The sequence below is a fragment of the Anopheles cruzii genome, chromosome 3 (assembly GCF_943734635.1).
Source record: "Anopheles cruzii chromosome 3, idAnoCruzAS_RS32_06, whole genome shotgun sequence".
Taxonomy (NCBI): Eukaryota; Metazoa; Arthropoda; class Insecta; order Diptera; family Culicidae; genus Anopheles; species Anopheles cruzii.
In genome coordinates, this window is record NC_069145.1 from 74,476,694 (window position 1) to 74,500,315 (window position 23,622).

Genomic DNA, 23,622 nt, shown 5'->3' on the forward strand with positions numbered 1-23,622 from the left:
AAATCGGCTTTCAACCGGGTTCCGCCAATAGTCTAATTCCTGTTAACAAGAAGTACGAAGTGGTCTTATCGTAGTGTTGTTATTGATATTGTTTGCAAGATGCATGCTGACACTACCTTTGGATTGCACTGCCCAGGCTGCGTTCCGTTCCGTGGATAGATTGTTAAAACTCTGCGTTCTGCTGATATGTATCTGGAGCCTTGGCCAGGCTAGTTAGGTTACTCTAGTTCTACTGCTAGGTAAGGGCCTAGGGCGTTTGTTGCTGTGTAGAAGGTGTGCGGGCTTCCACTGCGGGATGTTGGGTTTCTTATATTTGTACACTGATATGTCATTGATCTTCACTGTCGTTACAATCGAAGGGCTCACTCATGATCATAATCAATAGGGATATGTACTTGATAGTCGGATCGGTTTGTGTGGCGTGGCCCCTTCACTGGGCGGGTTCATTCGCCGCGAACGGTGTGTGCGATTGCGATGGACAATCGATACGTTGTTGTTGGGTGAGCACAGGAAGCGCCTTGCGAATGAACGCGTTCCGCAAAGGAAATCACGCGGGGACACGCGGGCGAGTCCTTTAATGGGTTAGTTCGCTCTTCGTCCCTTCGGAAGGCGCGGACTCACGTAACAGGATCGTGTTTCACTCAGCAACGTTTAGTCGTCTTCGAATGGAAATATTTGCTATTAAAATTTGGATCTTCGCTCCCGTTCATAGGCGTGCTGTGTGGTGGTGTTTGTTTAGCGAAAGTTTGGCTCCTGTCTAGAGGCTCGGGTCGTAATGGGCGTTCGTGAAGTTCCGCGTTCCGTAGCGCAGGGAGCAAAGGTTGAACGGTACCGCGATTAAAGACCCGCTGTCCACGAGCATTGCTCTGCGGCATGTCCCTTCCGGTTGGGTCGAGTTCTCGTTGGAAATATGGTTATCATAAGAACATTTCTTCTCCTCTTCATACATCTCTCACCAACAGTAGGGTGTTTCATCGTGCTAATCACTATCCTTTCTTTTGTTTCATTTCTTTGTTGTTGGACTAGATAAATTGGTTTTGAACAGCTTTCCATTGATTCAACCATAACTTCTTCAACTGTTTGTGTGTTGTGTTGTATAGTAGTTGCCGTGTTTCACTCACTTTACTTGCGTCCGGTGCGGAACCGGACGTACTCCTCTTCGAACAATCGCGACACGCTCTTTGCGCTTCCGAAACTATGCTCGATTGCCACGCGGTAGCAACTTTACATTTAATGTATGTAAGGATGGGTTATAAGATCAAAATGCCTCAGCCAGTATGAATGTAAAGTTTTTTTTCTGTTTTTTTTCAATGAGTTTTTAACGTTTTCTTTTCTCGCTTATTTGTTGGTAGTTTTCTGTTTATTTTGCTTAGGTTTTTGACCGCTCGGCCGGTACGATCACCGGAAGCGGATTGTAGGATTGTATTCCTTAGTCTACGAAGTGGGGCGAGGGGATTGTTAGCAGATTTGGATTTGATTTTTTAAACTTTCTCCCGCCCACCAACTGCCACCATCGTATGTATATGTATATATGTATATATTTAGTATATTGTGTGTATAACGATATGTTTTCATTGCATAAGAACCGATTATATCAGCAAGGGTATTTATTGTTTTGTTTTCAATCAATATTATGCATGTAGTTTAATTGTTCACTGTAATGGACGAAGATTGTGAAGCTAGCTTCCGTCGTATCACCCATTCCGTGCCGCTTATCGTACAAGCCGCCGAGTGGGGCAGTTAGGAGGACAACATGCCGCGTTGATAAAGTACCGATAAATGTATCTGAATCGGAATGTATATAGTGAATAATGGTAACAACATCTGAAGTAAGTCACATCGTATCGAAAAGAGAATTACAATTTCTTAAGATTCTTTTTGTGTTGTGTCGTCAAAAGTTCGAGTGCTATACACTTAGCGTCGCCCCGTAAGTGGGACATTGAAGAAGTTTAGTAGTAAACAGCGATTCGTTGAACAACACCACGACCCACATCCGACAGACATTTGTAAGACCTTTTTCGTGCCCGTGGCTCATGCTTTGTGTTCGTTTGCAACCTCTTACTTTTCGCCAGTTGTGGAATACCGTTTCGATCCGTCTCTCTGCGAGCTGCCTGAAAGTATCGATTGGCTTAACTGTGCTTGATCCGATGATCTCAGCGGGCAGAAATCAAAGCGTTTTATTGCGAATGCGCATTTTGCTGCATCGCCCCATGGTATTTTAGCTGAACAATTTTTAAACGGTAGTAAAATAATGTTGGTGTAATACTTGTCTCATCTTCGTGCGTGTGTGTTTTTAAAACTCTCGTTATGTTTCTTCATGAACGTTTGTGTTAAAATGCTTAACCGTAAGCTAAGGACAATCAGTGATATGTATTAGTTGTGGGTTTATCATGGTTTTCGCGTTACCTTTCCGGGATGCACCGGCAGGTATACTGCTTCCGTAGTTCTATTTTGTTTCGTACATTCGTCAGTTCAGAGTCTTTCTATAGGTTTCAATATATAGTATCTGGTAGTGTTCCGGGTTTTGATTCCGTGCTATAGAACTGTGTGCACTGTCAGCTTTAAATGAAGCATGTTCCGTTTCAATTTTCGTACCTCTTAACTGGTGAAGATTTCTCTAACCAAGCGGTAATCTTTTTACATACTCATCACAAGAGAGAAAACTTATGCTGGGATCATAATGTGAGAACTAATGATAACGCCTGTTGATCTGTTTGCGTATCGGTGGACATCAGGCGCTTAGTGCTTATTGTAGATGATACGCTTCTCCCCGGCGGTGTGTTCAATCTGATGCTTAACCTGTTGGAAAACAGGGAGTATTAGGCCGCAATCGGTACATATTTTTTGATTCATTTGCAGCAAGAGCTTACAAAACACTTTCAAACTTAAAGGCAAAAATTATGTAATATGGTAGCAACATCACACAGCTCCAGTGACTTACCTGGTCGGCGGCGACCGTCCCGATGCAGAGTAGAGGATCCTTGAAGTAGGAGCAAACCTGGAGCACAGGATGAAAAAAAGGGCACCACATGAATACATAGCAAAGAGTCTGCCCATTCAGCTCAAACACCATTCGGTGGCCTCGTGATGAAGGTTAATTGAGCCGGTAACTGAGCGGGGGTCCATACACAACGAAAGCTACTGATTGAACTTTACCTTACGGGGCACTTGTCGATGTCTTCTCTGCACCTGGCAGCAGAGACCACTGGAAGACGAAAGAAAAGAACGAGAAGCAATGTAATAAATGTAATGACGAGCTGGAATCGACAAGATACTCGGACGCAAGACGCTCGCCTTGCTTCGGCGGCGATAGTTGTCGGAAAAGGATTTATCGGCTAATCTGTCGTTTCGTCGTACTATCCTTTACGGGTAGGATTGCCCCATCGGTCTTATCTATTATCGTCTCAAGAAGATGTCATTATATACAAACAGTCGGTCGTGCCAGTATCTGGATGGTCGATGTTTTCGTGACTCTTTAAACAATACTTGTCCCACGACACGATTCGATCGATGGCTCTTACCGTGTTATATCACAATCACTGGAGGAGATGCAATCTTCACCGTACTGCTTGGCCACGATTGTCGGTGGTCGGCAGACGCTGGCACCGCTCAGGGCGGAAATGTCGCAGATAAGCCCGGATTCGCAGTCAGAGTCGTGCCGGCACAGTTCGCCATACTTCCGCCCGTACATTGGCATGCACAGGCCTTTAACTGGAAAGAACGGTGAGGCGTTCGTTAGCGATATTTTCTATTTGTTTTAATTAAGTTTCACAGAAAACCAAGTAACACTAATGGCCACTTTCTTTGTTAGTCATTTCCGTTCAGCATACGCTTCGTTACGCTCTGCGATGCAAATACCCTGGAACAGTTCGGAACGATAACGATGAGGGCCAACTTGTAAAAAAATGCGGCGAATCTCCACTGGCAAGTGGCAAGCAATTATGAATTCATATTCTATTCCATGCACTCTGTGCCGGAGGAAGGTACTTAAAAAGTCCGGGAAGCTTTTAGGAATATTGTTTGAGCTTCCGGGAGCTTCCGGATACCTTTCCCACATCAGCACGCAAGCAATAAACATTTTGTTCAACTGGAAGGATTAAGGTAAAAGTTTTAATACACGCGAACACGTTATCTGTGGAGCAATTTATTTGCGCACCTGCAAATACCGCTTAATCGGCCGCTGCCGGATTATGCGAAACAATAACTCCAAACATAAAAACGGTGAAATTTTAATCATACGTAGAATTGAATGATAAAATTCATGATTGCGTTGCCCCGGGGGGGGCGACTTGGGAAATTGGGAAACATTTTATATCCTGCCATTTTCCATGATTGACCGGACGGAACGGGGGGCCAAAAAGTTGTGACCTCGCAGTGCACACGGGATATGATTGTACTGACACCCCGCACAGCACGGTTGATTTGGGGCACGCTGTGTGGCAGTTGGCGATTGACAAAAAAAGGGCGTCAAAGTCCGTCCGTCCCAGCTCGACGGACGCCACGCACCGGGGCGCTATCGATCATCATCGATGGAGACGCCTGGTTATCGGCGTTTGACGAAGGTCGCTTCAGGAGGTTATTTTTAGCCTGTGACAAACGGAAACGGACCGGTAATGGTCACGCCCGTGAATGTTTCCGATAAATATTTGCATCGAAGCAGCGGGCAGTCCTTTTTCGAACCAAGTGCGTCATATTCCAATAGGGTGCGGGTGGGTTGTAAAAACATCTTAACCTGAATTGCGAAACGTTGAATTGCGTCAAACTCTTGGTTTGTTGAACTTGGTTGACGGTTAACCTAATCAATACACAATCGCAACGTATTCCTTTTCTACACACAACCGACAACTACCGGTTGGATTCACCGACGACAAAGGCATCCGTTTTTCAATTCCTGCCCCGCGGAGGACGTAAACCCTTCATCGGGCTCTGTATTGTTCCGGATGAAGTGATGTTGAAGGAAAAGAAAAGGTCTCTCGAGGGCTATGGCGAGAGCAGCCATTGTGTGTATCTTCAAGGGCCGTACACATCACAGGCGCAGCCAGTGATGCTTGTAGTTGAACCGATTCCTTGTTGATCGATGCCCGGTTCGCCCGAGTCAATAGAACCTGAGAGGCCCGAAAGGCCCTTCGGAAGGTGAACCCATTGTTTCCATCTCTTGGTGGTGATGGGTTTCGGTAAACTTTCTCTTCGCCTTCCGCTTCCAAGCTCCGTAGTTTTTCTCAACATATGTGGCGCCGGAACATGGAAAAAATAATACAGACTAATGTAAACAGAAAAAAAACTGGAAGAATATCGGCAAAAAAACAAGACCTCCCCAGGGTCTTGTTCTGAAGAGCCACAACGGCCAACGAGTCCTTCGCGTCGGTACGGTAAGGCCCATAAAACATTCAACCGTACCGCGCCGTATCTAGCCAGTTGGAACCGGTTCCCCGGGCCCTGGCCGGATCGAAACTGACAGCAGAAACAGCGCACCCGAAGGCAGTGTCATGTTTGTACTCGTCGTGTACCTCCCGACCGACATGTACGTGTAGGTTGCCCCACGTAAGACCCACAACCGCACGTATAACACCAATAGAGGTAATTTTGACATTCGACGACGACATCGCCGGTGGCCGGGGCGGAAATTTGGCCCGAACAAAGTGAAACTTGTTCATGTTCTTTTTTTGCTATGTTGGCGTGGTCTCCGGCGGACCGATTTCGTCCTGCGGACCGCAGGGCGGATCAAACTAAACTCGGCCAATTTGACATTCTGCCGCAAGATATTTATGAAGTCACCCGAACGCTTGCAGATGACACCGCGGATGAGAGAAGGGTGCCCATTCGGTGGGTCCCAAGCTGTAATTTGATCGTCTGAGTGGTGATGGGTAGCCAGAAAGGGGTTTTCACTAGAGTTTTTCTATACTTTTTCGGGATCCTTTAGCAAACCCTTTAGCGGGCACCTTTCTTGCCCATTCTGAACAGTTTACAAGTTGTTCTAAAAACCAACGGACGTAATATGACACAAAGTTTTTCCTGTTCCAATCCAAGGTCAAATCGGTGCTGTCACCGCGGAAGCCGTTCGATTTTCGAGCCGAACCACCCACGGCCAAGCCAACCGGGGCCATCGATTATGGCTTCGACCCCGGAAGAAGGGCTTCAATTTTCCCGGTCACCCGTATCAGGCGGGAGATGGAGGCCAAATCAATGCCAACAACGAAAAAATGACGACTAAATCCACCGTGACGGGTTTTCTCCCTGCCACCAATTCTTCCTGGGGTAGTCTCCCGACCACAAACCCGTTGAATAATGCCCCTCAGGAGGGAAGAAAACGAAAACGAAGGCAGCCGAAAGAATGATGAGCAATGGAGAAAAGTGTCAGGACGAAAAAACACAGAATGACAGAGGATTTTCGGATCGACCTTCCGCGGTCCGGGGATTAAGATGAGTGAGGTTTCGTGGTGGCCAGAAGCGTCTGGCGTGAGTCCAGGCGATAAGTTGCACGGGTCATAAAATGTTATAACAAACAGAGCCAATAATCCAATCGCTGATGGAACGGATGTTCCGTAGCATTATCCAGTCCGGCCTTTTTCTATCTGCGCTAACGCGCTTCGGCGGCACAGATTCTTCTCCGGCGAAAGTTGAAACGAATCTCACACACCAACCAGCGTGGGTTGATGTAGTGGGCCACAAAGCTGCCCCAAAGGACACACAACTATGCAGATGAAAGGTATGCTTTTAAGTCAAAATGTAATTTCATTCTAGGTTTGGGGAGCTCCGGTTCTGCTCCGGAAGACTCGGAGCGCTTTTGATGAGCTCTTTCGAGGCGACTGACTTTTAATCACTTTTCCAGAGCCAGAGCTGCGAGCCGATTATAGAACCGAGCCCCGGTAGGCCTTCGGTGGGCAAACTGTGAGTCGTTTGCTTCGTTCGAAAGAAGAACTTTGCCCGTCAGGTAATTATGTGGCGCGTGGTTCACTTCGGCGAAAGTGTGATTGTGTGGCCAGATTTTTGGAATCTAAACCGAAACAACTGGTGGCACTGGATTGTTGTGGCACCGGAGCACCGAAATACGACACCGGCCAGAAAGCTTCGCCGAATGGTGGCCTGCTGAACGAGTCCGCGAAGAATACGCCACGCGTAACATGAACATAAAATCAGTAAATATACGCAAACTTCAAAGTTCTGCTCCGCGGTTCTTCGCCGAGTGCCAAGAAATTGGTTAAAAAACGCGTAAGGTACTGGGAAAAACGGGGGTGGCGCAATAAGAAAGGCGCACCTTGCGAAAAGGGGCTCGCTCGCGCATAATTTGTTCTGTCGGCCGTGTCCTGCGCTTTTGCCGGGCGACTCACTCCGAACGCTCCGTTTGTTTTAATGATTCGCCAAAAGGTTGCTTTTTCGCACCCAAAATAAAGCGAAAGAGCAGCCTGGTGTGTGTTATGCTGATTGATTAGTATTTACTTTACGTTCTTTTCGGGTTAAAACTTCAAAGGGCTCATTGCGAAAGGTAAAACATAGGCTAAGAAAATACATTTCTTTCGCCCCCGCGTATCGATCCTTCGTGAAAGACATGAAAGGCCGATTGCCGGGCGGTCAGCAAAGAAAATGGCCAGAGCATTAGTATGCGTCATCAATAATTCGGGCAGGGTGGACAGTTGGACATTCACCTATGTGGAACACATCTAGCACGGGGGGTGCGACACTTACCACCGTCTACGGCTATGCAGATGAATCCAGGGCAGCAGTATTCGTTGGCCGAGCAGGTTCGAGGGTAGCACGGATCCTCCTCGTACCGTGGGCTCTGTTGCTCCTCGTCGAGAATCTCGTTCTGAAATGGGACCGCAACGGCAGAGATCGTTAGCCGGGAGCTCCATTAGCAATGCAGTAGATTGAAGATTGTTATGAGAATTGGATTTGGGAATAAATAGGCCATTCGGCATGTTAATCCGTTTGTAAGGTGTCTTAATGAAACTTCTCACGTTGGACGACGTATCACATTCGAGGCATTCGAAATGCCATTAAAGTGTCATGTTATCCTTCCATTTCAAATAGAATCACTTAGCCAGTGTGTAGTTGAACAACTTCAATGACGTCTCATCGTGTTGCGGCCACCGTCCTCTGTCAAGTGCCCACTTCAAACGGTCATACATGACCAAACAAGGACCTACACCTTTCTTCGTTCTACAATTTCTGCTTCACTGAATCGAACTTTCTCGGAAAATTCTCAGGAAATCTGCTCGACCGAGTTTGGCGTTGAAAAGCTTTCGGCTCTAATTTCCGATCACGGCGGTCACGTTCACGGTTGAAAGTTTTATGTCGTAAAGTAAGCGCCGAGTTCGGTGAAGCAGGAAGCGGCGCACATTTCGGCATAGCCGCTGGCAACTGGAACGTTCCGGGCGCGTGTTAAGTCTAATGAAATTAGACCAGTAAATTCGCTTCTGGGGGTCGGCCCCTGTAGATCAATATTTATGCGGCACGGTATGTAATCTCACCAAACAGTGCCACGCCTGAGATTGGCGACGCCATATTAGTTCCGTCGTTCAGCATACGTGCCACGGAGCGAATATTCGCAAATATGAAGCTTGGTGAAACGCTCGGAACGTCCACCGTCGGGGGTTCGGGGCACAGAATCCTTACTGCGAATACGTTCGTGTGGTCTGTGGCAGAGATCAAATTACCATGTAAATGTTGTTACGGTCCGTGTGTTTGTGACGACACTTTCGGTTCTCGCACGCATTCGCACTGTTTGGCTCCGTTCCGCGGTGGCGTTGTATCGGATTTGGTAAATTAGATGAAAAGTTGCCAAAAATGTTGGCGATAGTGCGTAATTAGTTTTCACCCACCTGGGTGGTCGGTCACCGAGGCGTGGACGATGGCGGTGAATTTACGCGTCGCAAAACGCCCAAATCCAACCTCGGACTCGGGTGGCCACACCACACGCGATGGTTTTTATTTGATCAATATGTAGATTTCGGAGCAGATTGTGCGTCGTTTATATCACACACTTTTTGTGGCATGCTGTTTATGACGTGCAGCAGTTTATTGCTTTGCGGTTAGGAATTATTTTTATCAAAACGTTGTCCGTTGTAAAATTCCGTAGAAAACAAAACAAAGAGACAGAACGGAGCAAGTTATGCGAACGCGGCAAGAATATATGTAAATTAAGGGAACCGGCAGAATGCATAATAGCAATATTCAAAAACCGTTTTCTGTTTTCCTCCGTTTTTCATTAATAAAAAACATGAATTTTCTGCATAAAAACACATTGCATTTTGCGCTCCCATCGCAATCGTACGCAGCGTATCTTCGATCGTGCCAAGAGCGTGATAAATTATTCTCTTGCGTTAACGGTTCACCAACACGCCATCGGCAAAACGGGCAGCCGCATTAAATTTCGCTACAAAATTCGCGAAAACGCTTGGCGTTTGTTTCGTACAATTTTTTAGAATATTTTCTTGACTTTTACTATAACAACATCAACCCACCACCAGAGGTTGAGGTCGTGTAATTTACGCGTTCCGTTATTGCCCACAGTGCACGCACATTGGTGACCGTGGGTCCATTTGTAGAGAAGCAGTGGTACTTCCTTTTTCAAATTGCTTCCCTTTCATTGGTCGGAAGTGGCACAGAGCGCGGTTTCAAAAATAACAGACACAACACAAACGAGGACCACACCGTGGTCAGGCGGTTGTCTCGAGGGATGTTGCAAGGTGTGGTACGATGGTAGCAAATATCTGTTCATAATAGCATAAATAGCAGAAAAGGGGTCGACCGGCAATAAAGGTACCCCATAGTAGTCACGGAATAGAGTCGCTGCCCACCGGGCTCGAGGCGACCGTTGGAGCGTGGACTTTGTTATGTTTGCCCACAGAAGACCCAATGAATGGGCAAAGGTGTTACAAGGGAGGACACCTGTGCCGCGGACGTGTAAGCGTTGAAATACACACGGAGTTGGAATATCTTGAAGCGTGGGGCTTCGTAATAGTTTCGAAGCGGTTGTTATGGTTAGAAGAAAGTTTGTTCTTAAGACATGAACCATGGTGAAATTTAATTAAAATAGTTAAGATCAAATAAGTCCGCAGGACACAGGCAAAGGTTAAGAGAAACAATAAGACACTGCCCAAAACTTTCTCACCACAAAGTGTTTTTGGGATTTTCTTTTAGTTCTACGTTTGCAAAGTTATCGAGCGAAATAAATGTTAACCTATCGTTAAATGATGATGTTAAAGCACCATATTTATCTTTGTCTTTGGATTCACTTGAGAAGAGGATGTCGCAATATAATGTTAAGTTGCTAATGTTGATAGCAGTGAATTAGTCTGTACGATTGCTCAATCTTTTCTTCTGTTTTAATATTCGGTAGATCGACCTTTTTCACAGATTTTTTAACAAATCTCTCACATTTCGCTTGAATGTAACGTTCGGGTCAACTGACAGTAACTCTTTTCGAACTGCACAAGCAAAATGGTTTCTTCCGGAAATCACCACTTGAGCACCCCCCTGGCAACGGAAACGGAACGGGGAGACACCGACAAGCTGACGCAAAGCACGTTCTTCTAGCCGTGCAAGTATTCCGTAATTGTTACACAAACAGGCAGACAGCACAAACAGGGCCACAAAATACTCGCCACTCACGGTGGTACCGATCTCTGTTTGCTTCTTACTTCAAATGCAGGAGAAGCGTTCGCCTAGACGAGGCCAACTGCGACGGACAAGTTATGAACTGCGATTATGGGAAAAGTTTCACTCAAACTGAAACGCACTGACACTTGACCCGATGCTGGCAGCCAAGCACTGTAGAGGTTTTTCAACGGTAGAAACGGCCAAGAAAACCACAATAAAAAAACGCACACCACTGTGCCACTGGCAAGAACCGTGACCGTTCCAGGAAATGCGAGGCGATTGAGCGAACGCGAGAAACACTACCTTTTGCCGAAACTTTCGTCACGATCCTTCGCTTCGCTGGGAATCTGCTCGGTGCACTAACTGCGCGCCGTGTGGTGTATCCTTTCGACGGGGGTTTTGCTGCCACAACACACTTTTACACACTGATGCCAAACCAAAGCCAACCAACCAGCCAAATCCCTGATGGCCTTGCGCTCAGGAAGCGTTCGGAAGTGGGGCCAAGTTCTCTCGGAGCTCTGGCAAACGTACTACGCCACGGTCAAGAGTATACTGGCAGGCTTCGGCGCGGTCTGGAAGGACTAAATTGACCACGGACTCGGGCAAAACGTGTTTATGTCTTCCCCTGCCATGGGAGTCCTCGGCCGAGAGAGAGAGAGAGAATTGGAAGTTTTTAAACGAGCATGCGAAAGAGCTTTTCGGTTTCCTCTCGCAAGTTCGGCAGTGGTTCATTGCGGTGTTCATTTCCTTGTTCCAGGCAGCCGAGCTCACTGGGGCTTTTTTTAGGTGCGTTCTGCGATATCGCAAGGACGTGATACCAGTTTTATGTTGTGTTGGTTGTGATTGTTCGCCTTTGGGGTGTTCAAGTGAACGGTTGTGTTTTAATGGTTGCTTGGTTTATGTCCTCACCAAGCATCCATTGAAAATGTGTCATGTCGGGCGGAACTCGTCAGTTTCTCGTAACCCGAGCAGCGTGAGCGTTAAGAGTCACACTAAAATAAATTGAGAGGAATTTGAACTTTTCAGTTACAATTTTGCACGTAGCGCTTCAAAGTTTGTTCTCCAACTATCATCAAACTGACTTCTTTTGTGCAATGCCAAGATGCGCAGATACACGTTTAACAAATAGATAACGAGCTTAGCTAACTTAGAAAGACTTCAGTTTAAGATTGACTTCAAATAGATAGCTTTAAAAGCATTGTTGCCACTTGAAACGGCTACAGTGAGTGTAGTGCAGGCTAGTGCCACTACCATTGTAGTACGCGATTAGCGTTAGCGACACGAGTGCGGCGTAGTTCTTCAGAATGGGTCCTTAGAACTGGTAAATGAAAGAACAATGCCGTCTAATGAGTTCATTTGCATGGGTTTTGGGAAATAATAAAAAACAAGCAAAATGAATCACACGCTCGGTGTGAGCTATCCGAGAGGTCGCTCTTTAAATTGTTTTCCCTAAGATTTTCGGTAGATTCCCCTACGTCGTGGCTGTGGCCACGGTACACGGCGGAGTTCGGCTGAAGCGTTGTTCCGTTCTCATCTCCAGGTCTCCAGGTCGGTAGCGGGCGGTTTCGTGCGCAAACTCCCCAAACAAACACCGTGCTCGGTGGCGAAGCTAAAATGTTGCTCTCCCGTTCCTGTCCTAGAACTGGTCTCAGGACATGTAAAGCTTGTGAATGATTATTACCGATGACGGCCATGTACGGCTTCGGATGATTGCTGCGAATGTTCTGAGGCTTCAAGGAAGTGAACGAGGAAGTCTCATGAGATACGAAGGTGAACGGAAACTTTGCGTATTGAAAATAGAAGTACTTCCTGCCGTTTTCTTAAATTTGGATCGAAAAGTATGAACCACAATGATAAATGATGTAAATCATCATAAAAAAGAAAAAATGTCAGCATCAGAATGGGTGGGAAATTCTTTACATTTGCTTTACTGCCAGGGACACATTTGGTTTGAACCAAAAATAGTATTGTTTTATTTTTGGGTCAACCACATCACACGAATGAACACATTTTCCTGACGCCACCAACAATAGCACTGGCTGATGAGTGGGAGATTCGGCCGCAGGGAAAAAAACCCGAAAGGACGCAATCACTGTCTGGCACGAGGAACAACGCAATCTCTGTCTGTATCAGTCTCCTCGCCACTGCATCGCGATACCGGAAGGAAGTGAACCGGTGTGTTGGAAAGGAGTTTTATTGGCCCACTCTTTGAAATGCACATTCGGGACCGCTGTGAGGGATGCTGACGGCGGGCACGCGGTGGCAAGAACGGTGCCAGTGACGTAGATAGGACAACTCGCGCTAACAAGCCACCGACGACACGTGGGCGCACGAAATTGATTGCCTGGGCGAGAACGTTACGAAACATCGGAATTGAGATGGCGAACGGCGGGAAAACAGCGCGCATCACGGAGATAATCAAAATTGCATAACCTATTAATGTCCCGTGATTGGACGTGCGAAGTTGTTGTGGTGAAACTAACGAAATTTGAGATACTTCTCTCGTGCTCAATTCAGCACACAGTCTACGTGGAAATATTATTTGGAATACCCACGGCGAACCGTTCCGTATTTCGGTACCGTAATCGAACCGACATTCGATTCGATTCCGTCACCAAAATGCAAATTATGATCGACGTTATTACGAATCTATCAAACGTGATGATTTAGTAGCGTTGCGTAGGTATTCGCGAGTGCCCTGATGACGTGTGTATGTCGAAATATGAGCATACCAAGTCGAAGTAACGCACGGCCATCCGGCGCTCGAGTTTGCATACTAGTCCGGGGTGGCTAACCCGGGGCGTTTCGCCTTCGAGACATCCTAGACGCTTCGCTTGGCACCTTTTTTGCCGACATCAGCTTCCACCGAGCTCACGTAACACGGTTTGTCCACGAAGCCAACACACGGACACGCTTCGGTCCGTGCTGGGACTACGGTGAACAAGTTCCAGTGCTTCCAGTGTTTGCTACGCAGGATGCAGTTGGAAGACTTTTTCGCCTTCACAATCGCCCAGTCGGGGAGCCTTTGCGAGGGAGGTTCGAAATTTATGAGCTCCTACGACGCGGCCGTTCGTTGCGGTTCCGCCTTCTGGACCGAAGCAGACATAACTTTTCGTTCTCTCGCAAATAGTTTCTTACAGTTTCGTGGTGTTGAGAGGCTACCGTTGGAAAGGGTTTCTGCTGCTGCTGCTGCTGGGAAGCATTTTACTTCGACCTGAAAAGTGGCGTCCCGATGGATCCAGCATTTGTGGCAAAATGTTACACGCGCAGCGAAGATAATTCTATGTAAACAGTAATTCCCTGCGCCAGCTTGAGCCAAACGTCCGTGGAAGCTTTCGATAACGTTTCTAGTGCACCAGTTTTATGGTTTGATGCACAAAGGAAGAGTACGGTAATATGAATTACGAGTTTTCCATGGGTTGCCGCTATGAATGGGGGAGCTTTTCGCAGAAGGATGCTGCCAGCCAGAGGGAAACCGGATCGACTCTGCCAACGTACGTTAGACTATGACACAAGGGGTTTACTTTGTGAGTTATATGTTTGAATGACCTGCCAAAATGTAATTCTTTGCGAAGGTATTAAAGGATCCTACAAAACCACTAATATCGTTTGCTTGCATCGGTGGAAATGTGAGCGCGAGAGTGAGCAGAATTCAGATGGAGGCGCCTGGTTTGTTTCGGTGGTTCACGTTGAATTTGGCGGAAATTCTTTATGCACTGGACAAACAATAGTTAACTTTATAGAAGAATTTGACTGCCGAAAATATAGTAAAATACTAACCCCGATGTACGAACCCCGATTGGGAACTGGTTCACTCCTCCTGCTACAATCAGATTCGAATAGATCGGCTGCAGACGAGTTATCGGAAGTGAAATCGCTTTAGTTCGCAACTCTTAAACGGCCCCATCAATGGCCCGTGCCAGGTCCACTGACCAGGACCACCGGAACACGTTACGCTGGGAAAACATTGTTTTAAATGGTACTCTTCAAATATTCAACACCGACTGGAGCTCGTGAATAAATAATCCTTCAACTTTTCCCGGACACCCGGACAGAAGTCAAACGGAAACGGACGGCCGAAACGGTTGCAGCACGCGTGGCGAGGATAAGTGTTGCGAGCGGCCCGAGAAGACCTTCATCCCGAGCCAACCTGTTGCCGGCGGAGGGCAGCGGAGATTCCGCCGTCTGCCGCAGGGGGCAGTGCCGAGATTCGGCGAAGCCCGCCGTCGTGCCCTCGGGCGACATAGTTAATAGATAATTATCCTGCATTTTTCATGCGCCGACAGGGCGCTCGTGGAAATGATTCGATTAGCTTCCATTGCGGCGAGAATTCGCCCAACAAAGCAAACAACGACGAGACAGAGTGTTTCCGAGTTTTAGCACCGATCCGCTCTATATTTAACGCTCTTTCGTGTGTAAAATTAAAATAATCACATTATTGTTTTCTACACCGCCCCCGTAGTTGGAGCCCCATTTGCTGTTCCAGTTTTGCCTGTCTTTTCCCGGGATTCCGGACCGATTCCGGCCCGATTCCTTGCCTCTGCCACGTTGAAGTGTTAAGAAATAGCACGAAATAAATATAAAGTTTAATAAATAGTTTGAACCGCTAACAACAAATTTAATAAATTAATAAATTACTCTTAACAATGACTCCGAAGCACATCAAACTGCTCGCTCGGTTCAACCCGTCCGGCGTGTCTGATGTGTCTCTAGTGTTTCCTAGCCTAAGCTTCTATGCTAGCTAGCTTGTCCTCAATGTAAAGAAATGCCTACACACATACATACAGACACACACACACACGTACGGGTGCACGCACACGTACGGGCGGCCGGAGCAGCTTCCGGGCGCCACGTCCATTCATCCGATCGAGTGCAACGCAGTCACACTTACACACTCGGCTCGTACACACTGGTCGCTACACGCACACGCTTTCGCGTCACACGAACGTATTCACACCCGGTAGGACCGGTAGGCGGGAGAGGGAGGAGGGGGGCCAGTGCTGCTTTGCTCGCTACTTGACACCGGTGACACTCCGGAGCCAGGGTTTGTAGAAGGTCGTGCGCATGTAGACTCCGGGCAGATACGGAGCAGCACACCGGATGCCATGGGAAACGGTTCCGACCAGCTCGTACCGGCCGTCGGGACGCTGCAGCACGAGCGGACCTCCGCTGTCACCCTGGAACGAGAGATCGACGGGTGGATGGTTGAAATTTAATTAGTTTAACCTATGCCGGGTGATGCACCACGGTGCAGCCGATCCGATCGGCATCGGCTTAATTATCTCATTATGTCCCACATTTATCGTTCTATTATTTTACGGAACGCACCGGACGCAATCTCATTACTTTCATTGCCCGTTTCCCGTCGTCATGTCGCGTTACATCGTTCGGGACGAGCGCCATAATTGTTGCATACCATCGAAAGCTAATTGCACCCATTTTCGGGGACAAGCTCGATCATTGCGTGCCGAGCGATCCAATCTACAGTTACCGAGGATTCGAAAGCATTAATTCCGTAAAAAGTATGACGGAAAGCACAGTAACATCAATGTGAGATAATTAGTGGCTCATGTTAAAGTGAAAACATTCACCAAAGAAAGCGGCATCGAATCCAGGGAGCAAACGGTCAACAACAAATGGGAAGCCCGCACGGTCACGGAACATCCATCCGATTCGAGGCATTCGACGACGGCGGGTGCGGGTGCGGTGAAAAATGGCCGCCCATTTGGCCCCACTGGAATGGCTGATGGAAACCTTTCGGAGCGTTCGGATGAACGAAATTAATTAACCGAAGCTTCGCCAATCAATAAAACGTCGACGTGCCTCGTTAGACGCCGGGCGGCCCGTGGCGCACGTATCCTTTCCTTCCGGCCAACTCGGTGTCGGAAGTCTGCAAACCCCGATACGTACCTCGCAGGAGTCACGTTTGCCGTTGGCGTACCCGGCACAGACGAACGATGGTAGGATCTTCTTGTTGTGGCCCGCCATGTGGAACATCTCCTGGCAGACGCTGTTTTCGATGACCGGCACCTTGTGACCGGAACCGGCAGGCAGGCAGGCAGAAACAGGCAGATGGAAACGCCGTGTCGTATGCAAATGATGCAGTGATGGGGAACGGGAAACGAAAATGTGATTAGTTGTAATGCGAGTTGTTGTTGTTGGGGCGATGATTTAGGCGTGTAATTACCTGAACTTCCTGCAGGACGGACGGTACGCCACCGCCGTAGGTCAGTCGGCCCCAACCCGTCACTGTCGCCATGCGGCCGGTGAAGTCCGCTTCGTCGCCCGGCATACAGATTGGCACTGGCAAAGGCAGAGGCAAAGGAGTGTAAAGCGTGAGACAAAGTCCCGATTAATTGTAGCGGCGAGCGCCTTTCGGAGCCAGACACTAATGGTTGGGCAATCAAGGGTAAATACAAGTTCCGTGATTTGCCCACGTAACGGAGTGGATTAAGATGATTACGCAAGGCCGGTTCCGGCATGTCCGGGCGGTTCCGGTTCGAAGATCTCGCCAAAGTGTGTGACCTGGATGTGGGTGCACCCAGGTCGCAGGCATCGTTCTTACCTATGTGGACGTCGTAGTGGATGGGATTTTCCAGCTCCAGGATGGCTAGATCGTTCTCGAACGTCGCCGCATCGTACTGCCGGTGCACGATGACACGTTTCACGTTCTTCGTCACGGACCGCTTCGTTTCCAGGTCGCTCGAGATGTCGAACTCACCGAACACGGCCACCAGCGAGGCCAGGAAGCTGCAACGGAACGGGCGTTAGCGCGTTAGTGCTGATTTACTCTGTCCGTTCATATTTTCCGACCGAACTGAGCGTCCTTCGAATACAATGTTTGCGGGCGGAAGTCCATAAGGATCGCTCTAAGGTACGTCTACTACAATGTTGCAAGCATTTCTATAGGGTGATCCATCAATTGTTTGGATTTTAAAGTACATCTGGAAACTTCATCTGGAAGTTGTAAACATTTAGCAAAAACTTTGACATTTTTAAAATAGGACGCCAGACGCTTGCTGAAAATTGGTAAGTAATTAAAACTTATTTCCCAAGTGGTATGTCTTCAACTCAAATTTTACGCAATTTGAAAAGGTCACTTCATTTAAGCTTGTTTCCACCTCGGTGGTTATGGTAATAAGCAGAATTGTCGTATTTGGGGCTCGGGAAACCCACACGTCGTGCAAGAAAAGCCAATGCTCCCACAACAAGTGGTTGTTTGGTGTGGATTTAGGTCTGGCAGCATCATTGGTCCAATTTACTTCAAATTCCGTGTACAATGTTTGCAGTTTGAAGTCCATAAGGATCGCTCTAAGGTACGTCTACTACAATGTTGCTAGCATTTCTACATTCGAGTAGCTGTACGCCTGCTGCGACCTCCAGATCCGGCAAGAATTATCGATTTTCAACAGAGCAATCCAAGAGATACCCAAGAATGAACTTCCCGAATATTCCGGATGCCCTGTCGCCCCGGACCTGACGTGTCACTTACCCCGGCTGACAGTGGGCGGCCGTGATGACGTATTCGTTGGTGATCAGCACCCCGCCGCACTTGTTCTTCGTGAAGAGCCCGAGCCAGGTCGACTCCCGGACCAGCACCTGCCAGGGCCACTCGCCAAACTTGGACGCCTTGCCGCCAACCACCCGTCCGCTCTTCATCAGTGGCCGCTGCCCACAAACTGGCGAAAAAAAGGAGGAAAAGGGAGCGGTCACTTGGGCGACCCGGCCCTGGTCTTCGTTGTCGTCGGCTTACGGATGCGTCTCGATCCCGCCGGCTGCTCGTCCTCGCCCTCATTCGTCTCCTCGCCCACGTCCTCGTCCTCCTCGCCCTCGCCGTCACCTTCCTCGTCTTCGCCGTCCACCGCGTTCTCCTCCTCGTTGATCGTCTCGTCTTCCGGGGCGGCGGTCGTACTGGTCGTCGTCGTCGGTCGTCGCGTCGGCCGCTTCGTCACCTATAAGAGTGGTTTTTTTTTCAACTGATAAAAAGCGGAGTTGCTAGTTTCTATTGTCCATGCATGCCTTGGGGCCAGTACTCGGGACTTACTTTGGTCGGGCGGCGTGTCGTAAGCGTGGTCGTGGTCAGATCGGCGTCCGCCAGCGTGGGTCGCGCGGTGCTGGGCTTGCGGGTCGGCTTCTTGGTCGTCGACACGCGGACCGGCTTCTTCGTGGTGGACGTCGGTGGTTTCGTCGAAGGCTTCGGGCGAGAGGATGCGGATCCAGGCTTCGGTTTGTTCGAAGGTTTCGGCTTCGAGGGAGTATCGGCGGAAGGTGGTGGTTTGTTGTTGACCAGCGTCACTCCCTGGCCGGAGCCCGGTTTCGACGTCGGTTTGGTGGTGTTACTCGGACGGCGCACTTTGGTAGGCTTCTTCGAGGGGCGCGCCGTAGTCGGCTTTACCGCCGTGCTGATGCCACCTCCTTCGACCGGTGTGTCGGCCAGTGCGGTCGGTTTGGCGGTCGTCGGCTTCTTTGTCGTCGTCCCGTTCGCCGGCTTCCGGTTGCCGCTCGGACGCTTTTTCTTCTTCTTCGGTTTGGCCGTAGTGGTGCTGGTCAGGCTGGTGTCGGCCGCGGCCGCGTCAGACACGGCCGTCAGGTTGTTGCGGTCCTTCAGGATCTGCTCCAGCTCGGCCAGGTTACCGTTGAACGACGCGACCAGCTTGTTGACCAGCAAGTTCACCTTGTCCTCACCGTTGGCCGGCGATCCGTTCTCGATCTTCGTGATGTTCGACATGCTGCCCGTGGCCTCGGTGATGTTGAGGTTCGGGTTGCGCACCGGCGGGAAGTTGTTGCTATCGTCGGGCGTGGTGTAGAGTTCGGTTTTCAGCGTGGACACTTCGATCGGGGCCGGCTGACCGTAGGTCTGCAAGCTTGGCTGACTTGGGATGCGGTTCAGTGCCGGGTAGGACGCCACGGACCCGTAAGACGGCGTCGGTCCGTATGCCGGTGGGTAGGTGGAGGAAGACGCAAAGTTGCTGATTTTGTTGCCACCGTCGACGATGGTGTAGATTGCGGTCGCGGACGTCACCGACCCGGTTTGGTCGTGGGCCGCCGGGCGGCTCGTCGATCCGAAATATCCCTCGCCCTCAAAGTCGGCCATCGAGGACAGGTACACGGGCGGTGTGTTTTCGTAGAAGCCGGGCCGGGAGCTACTCGCGGCGACTTGCGGTGGCGGCTGGGTGTGCTTGTTGTTCCACGTTGATGACGTCACCAGACCGACCACCGGTTTCGGCGTGATGTGCACGGTGGGCGACGGACTGTCGGATGCGCTGGCAATCTGAATGTAGTTGACGTTGGCCAGTGTCGACGGGTTCTGGTGGGACAGGGTCGACGATTGGACGATGTACTCCGGCAGCTGGATGGTGGTCGGAACGGGGCGCTTCGTAGCGACGGTCGTCGTGACCTTCTTCGTTGGTTGCACAGACGAGACGGCGATTGTGGAGGCGGGTCTGGTTGCCGGGCCGTAGTAGTTGCTGGCCAGGGTGTCGGAAGTGATCAGGACCGGACGCTTGGTCGCGGTGGTGCTGGTGCTCATCGAGACGATGATCTTCGTAGGCTTCGGTCGGGGTGTCGAGGACGGAATCGGATCGGCCTGGCCTCCGCCTCCGTAACCGGCAGCGTTGGTCAGCAGGGTGGCCTGCACGACGACCGGTTCCAGGGTGGGCCGCTTGGTCGGCTTCGGACTGTAGACGTAGCTGGTCGACGGGACGTTGCTGGTGGTGTCCGTTTTCTGGGGCTTCGTGATGTAGAAGCTGGTCGGACCGTACCGGTCGTAGTCGATCGAAGCGGTCCCGTAGGCCGGGGCCGGCGACGTGGTGTCGGAACTGGTGGACGGCGCTGTCGCCGTCGACCCGTCGGTATCGTACTGGGGACCGACGGCCGAATCGTTCAGCATCAGGATGATGGACTCGATCGACGGAATGCTGTTCATCGAGACGGTCGGCTTGACCGGGGCCGTATCGTTGTTTTTCGTGTCGTTCGAGATGGTCTGGACCAGGACGTACTGGTCGCTTCCCTGCTCGCCGCTGCCGCCGCTGCTGGTGCTGGTGGCGGCTGGCGTTGGTTTCGGTCGCGGTTTGAAGTGTGGCTTCGGGTACGTTACCTTCGCCGGTTTTACCGTCGACGGCGGAGGCGGTGTGTCGGGGACGGGCGCCGGCGCCAGCTGTGGTATGCCGGAGAAGTCGGCCGGATTGGCGTAGCTTTGGTCCACCGAGCCGTGCTCGTTCAGGAGATCGGTTTCGGCGGCCGGGTGCGTGATGTCACTGTGGTCGAAGAACTGGCCGTTCTCCTGCAGGATCTGATTGGCAATCTGCTGCACTCCGGTCGCCGTAATGTCTCCGGCGGTGGTCTCCGTGGACTGCTGGGAACCGCCACCGGTCTCGCTCGCCTCACCCGAATCCCCGTGCTCACCGTACACGCTCAGCAGCGACGGAATCTCCGAGCTGTACACCCCGCCGGCGCCCAGTTGGCTCACCCCGAAGTGGCTTTCTCCGTCCGACTCGGTCGTCGACGGGTATCCGACTGACGACAGTAAGGACGACGACGGTGGCACCAGCGGCTGCTCGTCGGTTTTGATCTTGTTCGTCGACGGCGAGTAGACCGAAACCGCCCCGTTGGCCACATCGTACTTGCTGGCGGCGGCGCTGATACTGTTCATCACGATGTCCTCATCCAGATCATCATTGCCGATGTAGTTATTGTTCTGGATCTTCGTAAATAGCGGACCAATCTTCTCGCTGCTCGCCGTGTACCCGCCACTGGTGTCGACCGCCTCGTCCTGCACCGGTGCCTGCGACTCCCCCCCGTATCCACCCATTTGGCTCCCGAACTTTTCGTACTGGCTGGCGATGGCCGAGCTGAGGGACGACGACGATTGGCCCGACTGCTGCTCGGTCGCGTTCAGCTGCTCCATCAACGGATCAACGCCTCCGCCCAGCGAGAGTGACTCCGGCGTCAGCGGTAGCTCGCAGCAAGTCCCGAACAGGAATCCGTCCATGCAGGCTCCGACCACCTCACCCTGCCGCTGGAAGCACTCGTGGTTGAACATACAGATCGTCGGGCCGCGGCGCTCCGGCTCACGTTTCGCCAGCGACCTCGTAGCATTGCAGAACTTTGGCGTAATTCGGTAGCCACCGAAAAGTTTGCGGCTGTCTGTGGGGGAGAAAAAGAAGAAGCACCGGCTGAGGTGAGTGAAACAGAACGAAGGACCGTCCCGGACCGGACGAAGTGTTGCGAAGCGAACCGCCGCAAAAACGTGCCATAAAGTGCGACGAAAGTACGTGACATTGCAGCGTAGCCGAGCTGTCAGTATTCACTCCGCTAGGTTGCCCAGTTGGTCCTTCCTTGCTGCAGTGTCCGCCGCCGAACACCCCCCGTCGGACTGCAGCGCCGTCGGTAAACAGAGCGAATGGTAATGTTGACCTACACGCCGCCCGACTTTTTATGGAGGTCCTTCCAGCCACCTGCCACCACTCGAACGAACGGCGTATCGATTTTTCGCAGGCGTTCTGAGGCGGCCGAGAGCGAAAAGGCCACCCCGACGGGGGGCAGAGGGCTAAACCAAGAGATCAGAGTTCCGAGGGTAGCAGAAGTTTCGATCTTTCAGAGCGCAATGTGTGCGCTTTTCAACGTCAGTCGGCCGGTCGGTTTTAAAAGTTCCGACACCGACACTATTCGGGGGGTCTGCTATGGTCACGTAGAATATTGCCTCGTGTCCGTTCTCATGTTAAATGTGGGCGTTACGTGGGTAGCTTATGATACATGTAAACACCACGACACCGGCTCCGATTTTGGATACATTTTGTTTGGATATCGATTCCACTGGTTCCAGCCGAAGCGATTGGAATCTCCACCGATAGGATCTCCTGTTTGTGTAGGAGAGCTCCCTAACTGGGCAACCCATTAAACTGCAGCTATTCTGAGCCAGCATAGGGCTGCGTAGGGTGCCCTTCCAAAGTAGCAGTCGGCATAGCCTAATCTAACCTAATCCCGCGGATGCTCACCGAACGGGAGCGACAGAAATTTAATCAATACCCAAACGGATTGCGGAAGCCACCCAAAGCCATTGGGAGTCCCATCATTTTGTCGTTTAACAAAGGTAACGCTGCGCTGGCTGCTTCGGTAGTAACGAGTTTTCGAATCATCCAACGTTCCGCGGGTTGCCCTGATTGTGCCATGAATTTACGATCGATTTTTGCACGTGCGTTTGCCCAATGTCGCCTCGAGTTTGATCGTGTGGACCGAGGCACGCACCCAACATTTGCGGCGGACACTTGTCACATCACATCAACAGAAACATAATTTTAATGTGTTTCGATGGCGGTACTAAAAGGTTACCGCCTTGGGGCTAGTACTGGCCGCAACGTTGCTAGATGTGCTGGACGGGTATCCCACGTACCCCGGATTTCAGCCGGTGACCCACACGAATTCTTGCTTCTCTCTGCAAATCTCTGACGTCAAAACGACATCGGCAATTAATTCTTTCGGATGGGAACGCGCTCTTGCGCCTCTTACGCGGGCTCGATTATTCATGGCCGTTTGTGCATTTTTCTTTCCTCAACCAGCCATTGATGGAAAAGCGCTTCAATTATGGCGCTTTCTCGAACTGGAATTGGAAAACCAGCCGAGCGGATAAGGTGTGCCAGCTTCGCTTGATTTGGAATGATTTATTTACAGTGTCTACCCGTTGCCTACCCACCAAAAGCCGGGTGAAGGTGCAAAGTTCACGCAGCAAGCCACCGGCTGGCAGCAACCTGGGGCATCTCGACCCACCTTGATAAAGGCAACCGATTGCGTGCCGGGGAGTAAAGAAATTCAACGAACCAGAGAAGACAGTAGGAGAGAGAGCAAAAATTTCACAGAATCCATCAACACCGATGGGGCATATCATTAATGTCGCTTTCGTTTGCAGCAGCCGTCCCCGAGCGTGAGAGTGGTTTACTGCCTGCGAAGGTCACATTCGCCCTAACTCCTTGGGGGGCGGCTTCGAGAATTGCGCCCCGATATGCTAACTGTTAATGGGCGCGCCTC

The 23,622-nt window shown here is 50.3% G+C and overlaps 2 protein-coding genes across 2 annotated transcripts in view; both read right to left on the bottom strand.

The window, feature by feature from the left end:
• Nucleotides 1–2,084: 2,084 nt before the first annotated feature.
• LOC128270977 (prohormone-3) lies at nt 2,085–13,355 on the bottom strand. The gene is made up of 6 exons (XM_053008406.1): nt 13,332–13,355; nt 7,684–7,804; nt 3,522–3,711; nt 3,157–3,205; nt 2,942–2,998; nt 2,085–2,799 (listed from the first exon to the last, which is right to left on the bottom strand). The coding sequence occupies exons 1-6, from the start codon at nt 13,353–13,355 to the stop codon at nt 2,740–2,742; spliced, it is 501 nt and encodes a 166-aa protein (XP_052864366.1). The 3' UTR covers nt 2,085–2,739.
• Nucleotides 13,356–15,611: 2,256 nt separating this feature from the next.
• LOC128270978 (serine protease filzig) overlaps nt 15,612–23,622 on the bottom strand; it is a 49,414-nt gene continuing 41,403 nt past the window's right edge. Inside the window, exons 3-9 of the mRNA XM_053008408.1 lie at nt 18,644–21,744; nt 18,353–18,551; nt 18,092–18,278; nt 17,165–17,349; nt 16,787–16,902; nt 16,510–16,629; nt 15,612–15,776 (exon numbers count right to left, since the gene is read on the bottom strand). Of these exons, the coding sequence (XP_052864368.1) occupies nt 15,612–15,776; nt 16,510–16,629; nt 16,787–16,902; nt 17,165–17,349; nt 18,092–18,278; nt 18,353–18,551; nt 18,644–21,744 (4,073 nt within the window). The remainder of the gene's footprint in view (nt 15,777–16,509; nt 16,630–16,786; nt 16,903–17,164; nt 17,350–18,091; nt 18,279–18,352; nt 18,552–18,643; nt 21,745–23,622) is intronic.

Coding starts and splice junctions, on each gene's coding strand:
- LOC128270977 (XM_053008406.1), bottom strand. CDS start 13,355: ATGGCCGTGCGTTACTTCGACTTG. Junction 7,805..13,331: donor CCGTGCGTTACTTCGACTTG/GTATGCTCATAT, acceptor GTCCCATTTCAG/AACGAGATTCTCGACGAGGA. Junction 2,999..3,156: donor ATCGACAAGTGCCCCGTAAG/GTAAAGTTCAAT, acceptor CCTGTGCTCCAG/GTTTGCTCCTACTTCAAGGA.